Source organism: Artibeus jamaicensis, unplaced genomic scaffold (genome assembly GCF_021234435.1).
Source record: "Artibeus jamaicensis isolate MK-2021 breed Jamaican fruit bat unplaced genomic scaffold, CSHL_Jam_final contig_601, whole genome shotgun sequence".
Taxonomy (NCBI): domain Eukaryota; kingdom Metazoa; phylum Chordata; class Mammalia; order Chiroptera; family Phyllostomidae; genus Artibeus; species Artibeus jamaicensis.
Genome location: NW_026521902.1, coordinates 1,354,308 through 1,362,803, shown reverse-complemented (window position 1 = coordinate 1,362,803; position 8,496 = coordinate 1,354,308). Strand labels below are relative to the sequence as shown.

The 8,496-nt window shown below is 50.7% G+C and overlaps 1 protein-coding gene across 3 annotated transcripts in view; it reads right to left on the bottom strand.

Annotated features, from left to right (window-relative positions):
• Nucleotides 1–561: 561 nt before the first annotated feature.
• The window catches only part of SORL1 (sortilin related receptor 1), a 161,809-nt gene continuing 153,874 nt past the window's right edge, over nt 562–8,496 (bottom strand). For all 3 annotated transcript variants that reach the window (XM_053670663.1, XM_037131699.2, XM_053670662.1), the window contains 2 exons: nt 5,952–6,164; nt 562–4,599 (listed from right to left, as the gene is read on the bottom strand). In XM_053670663.1, coding sequence (XP_053526638.1) covers nt 4,532–4,599; nt 5,952–6,164 — 281 coding nt within the window. In that variant the 3' untranslated portion in view covers nt 562–4,531. The remainder of the gene's footprint in view (nt 4,600–5,951; nt 6,165–8,496) is intronic.

The following is an 8,496-nucleotide window of genomic DNA, read 5'->3' as shown; positions in this document are numbered from 1 at the left end:
ACTGCTTACACAAGAGCAGCAGACTACATTCGTTAGATCGAAACCATCTGCCCCTACCCCCTGGGTCCCCCACTTTCCAAACCCGAGCTACTGGTCCAGCTACTTCCTGCTCCAAGGAAAGGGCAGTGTTCTCACCAAGACTTCAATGCCTCTTTCGGGGACCTCCTAAAAGTGCCCCTGGACACCCAGCTCCTCACCCTGCCCTCCTGGCTTCTCTCAGATGTGAAAACTGCCCTCTTCACAAAGTGTCTTCTCTTAATGAATGTAAGCACAGCTCGGAGGGACCCACTCCAGTCATCACCCTTGCTGAAAAATCCCAGTCATGTCGAAACAGCCTCCACAGCATCTCCCCACCACTCAGCAGCCACGAAGACACCTTGTCCTTCAGGGACCACAACCCGTGTCCAGCTAGCTCGTCGGTGACAGAACCATTCCAGGCTGCACCCACAAAGTCAACGTCCTCCCACAGCAGACAAATCCAACGAGTTTGAGCACTGTCTCAGCCACCATTATTGTCCCCAAAAGAACAGCTTAAGACACAAGCAGGTTTTCAATCAGGTGTTTTCTTCACTGTTAAATTTTTATTTGGTGAAAAAAGTTGACATTGAGACAGACATTATCTTCAAGTTGTGCAACAATATAGTAAAATCTTCAGCATAAATCAGCAATTTGGAAACTTATCAAGGCAATTGAAGTCATAAATGTCTATTTTCACTTTGGAGAAAGACAAGTATACAGCATTTCACTTTAAATAAGAGCAGAGTAGGCTTTTATTTTGCTGCAAATACTTTTGATTTTGCTTAGTTTCTAATGATTCACAACAAGTCTTTAAATGGAACAAGGACACGGAACGTCTGAGCACACCGCCCCACTTCAGCACTCACACTCACCCCACTTGGGCTGTTACACAGAAGGCGAGTGCCACTCAGGTCATCTGACTCTGACACTTAATCCATGGCACGGCTGCTCAGGGTAGGTGGGCAGGGCCACACACACAACCTGTCCTTCCTCAGGCGCAGCTCAGTGCTGATGCCCCTTTTGAAAATATGTTTATCGTCCTGTACCCAACAGTACATATCTCCTGGTATTTATTCCATATCTCAGTCTTGCATAGAAAGTATTCTGTATAAACTAAATGCACTGGCTTTTATTACACAAAAATTGTACCTGAAAGGCAGCACACACTCCCATTGAGAAAAAAAAACATAATGTCCAGGTATGATTCCAGCTCAAGCAGAGATTCTGTACGATGCAGTCGGTTCCTAAAACCACATATGGAGGTGGCATTCGGCTTGTTTCTACAACCCTGGACCTGTTCCCTAAAGGACTGCCCCGCTCCCTGCTGAAAGAAGAGAAAAACCTTCTCAGGAATTCATCATGACCCGTTAGTGGGATTGGGTTTCTGCCCTCAAGGAAGTCCTAGAAATATGATCTTGCTAGATGAAGGGACTGCTGGGGGATGCTGGCAGGCAAGATTCTCTAAGGAGAAGTGGGCGGCTCTCTGTAAGGGCCACACAACACCATCTGTCTCCCCAGTCCCACCCCAAATTAAGTATAGTGGAATCTAGGGGGCCATACATGATGGGCAGGAGAGACCATGCACAGCTGTGTCCCTCCAGGCCACCCTGAGTGCCACGGCCACAGTGCAACCCAGGAACCCTTCTCCCCAAGGTCAGAGGCTGCAGCCTGCCCCGCAGTATCACGACTGTATCCTCAGCTTGCCGGGGCAGCCAGCAGGTGCTGGAGCTTCCCACCTACCTGGGAACAGGTCTACAGAGACACAGCACCTCCCTCCCAGGATTCTCTGGGGAGCTCTCCTCTCTAGCATTTTACCTGTGTGGACCCACGTCTTCTAAGGTTCAATGGCATTCAGTGCACAAAGGGGCAAAGACGGCTTCCAGAGGAAGCTTGTGCACAATGCCCTGCCTGCCACACTGAGGGGCTTGTGTGTGCACACACTTGTGATGTGCGTCTAGTATGCCCTGGGAGAGAATGAATCCTGTGCCCTAGAGTGTGAACTTCTGAGGTGGCACCTCCAACAAGGTGCAAAGGCCCCTTCTTCACCAACTGGGGGCTCCACTGGTCACAGTGAAGGCAGTTATCTGGTCCCTCTCAAAGGGCACACACAGTTTTTGTTTTCATTTCTTACTGTCACTCCAACCTCTGGATTCCTGCAGAGAACATATGTACATCAAAACCCCACACAGCTGTGCAGAGGGAATAAGAGTTCATGCTTCCAAAGTTCACAAAAATATACAATCTACACATAGCTGCATCTATCTGAGTCTTCACCAACTTAGCTCTTCTGTTTATATAAAATATTCCAGCTCTGAAAGGCTGCTGCTCCTGACAGCACAGTGGCACTTTCCGGGGATGGGGGCGGGGCACAGTGTGGGGATGGCCAGTCTGCACAGCGCTACGTGACTGAGCACTGGGAAGCTCTGGTAGTCACAACTGGACACTCAGAACAGCTCAGGGCGCCGACTGGAGACGTGCGTTCTGTACAAGGCCAGCCTATGGAATAATGGAAAGTGAAGTCTCAGGGCTTTTGTGTCAGCTTTTACCAATGTTACCGGTCAGCTGGCAGAAAAAGAGGAGAAAACATACTTCCTAGTGGTTCAAGTAAAAGACTTACATTCCATCAGACTGCTGGTCTTCCAGCCACTTACACAGCTTAATAAGGGGTGGGAGTGGGCAGGAATGGGCTTGGAGTTGTGAACAAACTCCACAATAAGACACGACAAAGACAAAGGAATTCCAGTGTGTAAAAGAGGTACGAAGGAGAATGACAGGCAGGACGAGCAGGCACGCTGGAGGAGCCGGTTGCTGCCACCACCACCGGCAGAGCAGCAGACTGTCACTGCAGGACATGCTGGCGTCTGCGGCTAGAAGTGGTCCCACTTCTGGCTGCAGGTAGGGGAAAGGCTTGCAGCTGTGAGGGCGGGAAACAGAGCATATTCTTGTACAATTTGTCAGTCATTGCATTATATTCCATACGTCCAATGATAAACCTACTTTTTCCCCACCCTATATATTTTCAAATTAAGTTTAATTGGCTCTGTTTTCCAAACAATCCCTAGGTAGAAGAAAACAGTGCTGTAACCCAAGAATGAGTCTTTTGGTTAAAAGAAAGCATGCACTTGAGAGAAGGCAGCTCACCACATCTGGGAGAGAGGCTGTGTTCGAAAGCTGGGCCAGCGTGAACTGCCCCAAAGCGGACTGGCCTGTGCCCAGAGCTCACCGCTTCCCGCTCACAGGGTGTGCTGCAGGGAGGCTCAGCCGCAGGGCTCACCATGTGCTGGGCCCCGGGGCCACAACAGCGACTCTCAAGGGTGGATGCCAAGCCACAGGGAGGCCCTCATCCCCACCACGTGGCCACCCCTGGAACACAGGGGTGGCCTTTACAGGGAGGGAGTAGTGTGGCTGCTTCTGTGAGTGGGATTGAATGGTCTCAAGTTCATGGACCTCCTGTACCTCTATAAGAATAAACAGCACTTTCTCTTTAAGGTGGGTAGACATATGGGCAAGGGAAGTAGAAGAAAAGTAACAAAGAGGATGCACTGATCCAAATGACTGCATTATTGGTATGAATTTTGAAGGACAACAAGTGGTTACCTCAACACAAACACAAAACTTTACTCTTGAGATTCTTCAGTAACACACAAAAACAAAAACCAAAAGTTTAGGTACTGTGCTGTCCATGACATCTGTCTTGACACAGGTCCACGGCTCTCTCCCATAGCCAAAGCAATGCCTGTGGTGACGAGGACACCATGTCTACGGAAGCAGTGACACCACATTGCAGCTCTAAAAGTCACATCTTGCAGGAGGCAGCAACCAAGACTCCGGCCGTGGCTGTGAGCAGAAACTGAAGGTCACAGGGCTTCCCAGGCGGCAGCTCCAGGTCAGTACCATGGAGCCGTGCCGCCAGCACTCTCCGCCGGCACCACCATGTGACACACAAGTCAACAGAGAAGGATCGTTTCCAGATGGCAGCACACTGCTTCGTCCCCGCCCCCCACGCTCTGGGCTCAGAACACATGTGGTGTCAGGTGACCCCACGGCCTGACCTCGTACAGAGTCCCAATAAATTAACAAAATGACATAGAAGCATCTTCTCCCACCAACCACTTCCATATAAACTAAACTCAAACAAAATTAAAAATTTGAAGCATAATTTCAAGGAGGAGGGACTCCACCCACCACTCTCTCTTGAAGTTTTTATTAAATACATTTCTGTGTCTTAGAAAAATAACAAGACTGGCCAGTCTCACAGACTCGGAAGCATGCCAGCAAGCACAGCTCTGTGAGCCCTGTGACGGTGCATCGAAGCCACATAGCCACTGAACCAGCCTGGCTTCCAGCTCACAGGTGATTGCTACACGGTCTATTCATTCCTTTCTTCTGTTTTGTTTTTGGCCCATATAAAAATAACATTGCAACTCAAAGTGCATCTTGTAAAATAAACCATCAACTCTCTGTCAAATAAAACATTCACGCCACTTGGCTTCGAGGGAGGGAAGAGGCTCTCTCAGGCCATCACCATGGGGACGTCATCTGAGAAGCCCGTGATCATCGGTGCATCTTCATCGTCCTCTCCTGAAGGCAGAATGGTCAGTACTTAGTGACTCTCGGTGCCTGTGTGTCAGCCCCACCTCCCGCCGCTGTGCCCCTCCTGCCCCAGCCCAGCACACGCCTGCCGGGAAAGTCGGCCCACAGCAGCCCGCACGCAATCAAGGCCGGAACCCAGCCCAGCTTCCCTGGCACCCTTGGGCCCCCCTCCCATCAACAGGTGGCCAAGTTTATTCTGATGACAGCTTGAACTTAACCAAGTAAATCCAGCCAACCTTTCGGGAAGGAGAATCCTACTGTCTACTTGGAAGTCCAATGGGTGTTGGAAGTTCCCCGTTCTGAGCTTTCCATACCCTGCGTTAGGGCAGGGAACTTGCTGGTTTTCTCCTTTGAATGCACACTGCTCTGAGGGAAAGGACCACAGAGGGGAGGGCTCAAGTGTTCGGAGGGCAGTGTCCCAGCCTAGTGCTGTCCCTCACAGCCCCCGGCACCATCCTGTGCAGCAAGTACTGATTCGCATTCAGGGTCAGGGCATGGCCCCGTAATGGGATGGCTGCTTTTGCTCTGAACACCAGAAGCGAAGAAACCACCCCATTCATGCACGCTGCCCAAGAACTTGTAATAAAGTCAAAAAGGGACTGAGAAGAAGCAAACAGCTGATCTCAAATGATGAGTGAATGGGACAAATGTCCTTACAGACCCATCAGAAGTCGTCTATAGAAAAGAATGAAGGTGAGACTCCCTTCGGCATTCACGTCTGGAGAAGCCTCGGTTTTGGGGGAAGTCTGCAGACACAGCCAGTTCGTTACCGCAGGTAGTCTACTAGCCCCATCGGCGTTTGGTATTAGAGTGTGCGTACATTTGTAAAGAGGACAGTCCCCTATTCTCCCCACACTCTATGTGATTAATACATAAAAGAGGGACTGGGGAGGCGGCACGAGTGGTCAGAAGAGAACAGCGGAGTGGAAAGGGTGTCTCTGGCCAGAAGCCGACTGGGAAAGCCAGACTGTCTGTCCTGATTGGGGTCCCCAGAGACACTGCACCTCCAGGTCTCCGACGGACCAGGGGGCTAGAAATCCTTGAGAACCTGCCAATCATTTGGGGGTACCCAAAGCCCAGAGACCCTCTGTCCTTCCTGTTCAAAGCAAGCTGCTACCAGTGCTTCCACAAAACCACTGCCTGGCCAGGCCAGACCACGCAATTGAGGAGAACACTAGTACTTTAACTTCAGAGCAAATTCAAAGCAAAGGGCTCTAACTGGTTTAACCCAAAGCAGTGGGACTGTTGGCCCATGCACAACCCCTCTGGAGTCAAGAGATGAGCTGAAGGTAGGAACTTCCTAATCCCGCCACTGGCTTGTGGGAGAAAGAGCCACATACCCAAGTCGTCCCCGGAGGAAAAGATGGCCGAGCCCAGCCTGGAGCTGTAGTGGCTGTTGGCGAAGGCCGTGAAGCTGCTCTGCAGCCGCCGGTGCTTCGTGTACAGGATGCCAAAGCCGACCCCCAGGCTTAGCAGAATCAGGAACAAGATGGGCACCACCACAGCAGCCACGTCAGGAGAGCTGGCCGCCTGGACAGCCGACGCATCCTGGCCTGCAGAAGGAGGATGAGAACCCATAAACCTCCTGTGCAAAGGCAGGGAAAAGGACCAGGCCATGCCTCAGGGACCGCCCCCCCCCCCCACCACCACAGAAGCCAGCAGTCTGCAACACCTACGCAGACCACCTGCCTGGTGCAACCCCCCCCCCCCACATGATGCCTGAGTGTTTCCCAGCTCCTTGCCTTGAGCTGATAGACCCGGGCCTCGTGCAGGCAAACATGGTAATTACGTTAGATGCCTAATCACTGCCTTGTGGGTTATTTAGATAATCTCTAGGAAGGCAGACCTTTGTTGGGGTATCAACATTGATTTCATTAGCATTATTATTTAAGACCACTTGTTTGCCTTCCATAAGAGGATATGAAATCAGACCACTAATTAATGAGATTGCAATTACTTCCCCTACTGAGCAGCGAAGTCCCCCCCCACCTGCAATTACCTGAAACTCCATCAAGTGACAAAAATGAGACTCCTTTACTGCAACAGTGACTTATCAGCTCATGAGGTTTCATGAGGTTTTTCACTTAAATTAGAAGAGGGGGGCAAGAGAGCTTTTTTGCGTACATCCAACGTTTTTGAAAAGCTCTCTGCAAAGCCACTTTATTGTCTCTCACCTAACAGCAACACCCCATCTACTGTCTCAAACAAGTACGTGCTTCATGACGGCAAACTGACAGGGTGTAGGGCGTGACTTTTTCTGCAGTGCTTGACTATTGAGTCAGGGGCACTACCCTCTTTTTCCTCATATTGACAAATAAAAAATGACAACAGGCAACACAACAATGGCTGTCCGGTGTGAATGAATCAAAATTACACCTATTTGGGGGTCACACTGGCCGAAATGTACGTTTTGGTGTCCCGTGTGTCCCGAGCCAACAGAGGTTAACAGCTGCTGCTCTAGGGCAAAGCCATCCCCTGTGGGGCTCAAGCCAGCCTTCCTGAAAGGGGGAGACTTTTAAAGTCAGAGATCCCAGGGAGCTGGAGCCTCAGGCGGGAAAAGGACGCTGGGGAGTCGGTGTCGGCTGAGGCGGCGAGCGGTTTCTGCGGTCTCCCCGAGGGGTCTCACTCAGCTGCAGGCTGTACTGTGGGCCCGCCGCCTGCTGCACACAGAAGCCCTCGGCGCCCAGGGAGTCTTCCCGACAAGGGACTCTCAGAGATAGGCCGGAGAGCCTTTCCTTGCAAGCCTCATCTAGCAAGTGTATGTCTGCGTCTTTAATTTCTTTCACTACTGACTTCTGAGAACAACCAAACAGACTTAGCCACCACACTTCCTGTGAGATGGTGAATGAGAGGACCACCCTGGGCTGGGGCACCAGGACGGAGACAGTGTGGATGGAGGTAGCAACAGGAGGGGGCGAGCTCCTGCCTGTACCCCACTTCCATGGGCAGAGCCTGGCACGGGGGATGCAGATGGAGAGGCAGAACCAGGGGTACGCTGGTTCCTGATGCTGGTTCCAGAGGCCGCTGGCGGCTACCCTCTCAGCAAGCGTTTCCCCAAGTCCATTTAACAGTTGCCGACTGGTTTCACGTAAAGGGGAGGCTCTACTCCTGACACACCAGGCTCACAAGAATTCTGTTGTCTGTTTTCTGCTGGACGTTCTAAGAACCTCTAATACCTATGATCTCCAAAGGGATGTGGTATGCAAAGTTCCCCCCGTTTAGGGCAGCGCCAAGGGTAAGCATTCCACCCGAACATGCCCAGGACACGGGACTCAACAGCCTAACACGGGATTTTGGCTTGAGCACTGATTCTTGGCTGGCAGTAAGTGAAACTAAAAAGACCAGCGGCAAAAAGTTTGTTGAAATCCTGGCCAAGTAAGTACAAAATAAGCAGAATTTCTGTGTGAATGGAAGGTTCCCCTCCTCTGCCCTCAGCGTGAGCCCATGGAGGTATCGTGAGTGTCCCTAGGAGAGACCCAGGCCAAACCTGGGCCCCCAGCTAAAATGCAAGGGAAGGCTGTAAAATCAGCTACCCTGACAAGGAAACTATTTACTAACTTGGAGAATCATAGCAGGTAGGAGCATACTGGAGGCTCTGAAAAGCCCTACAAAACAAAACCACAAACTTATTAACCTAGTGTTTCCCAAATGGAACTTCCTTTTTAAACAAAGCCTGTCCACCTTCCCTTGCTTGAGCTTTTCATGCAGAATGCAGTCACCCGGGAACTCCGGCTCCTCACACTGTGCCTGGCTCAGGAAGCATTTACAGATAAATCAGTGCTTGATTAAATTGGTATGTAAATGATTTTCTCATGAACTGAATTATTTTAAATGCACCATAGAACAACACATTTTCATAGAAAAACACAGGTTCATCAAGCCACG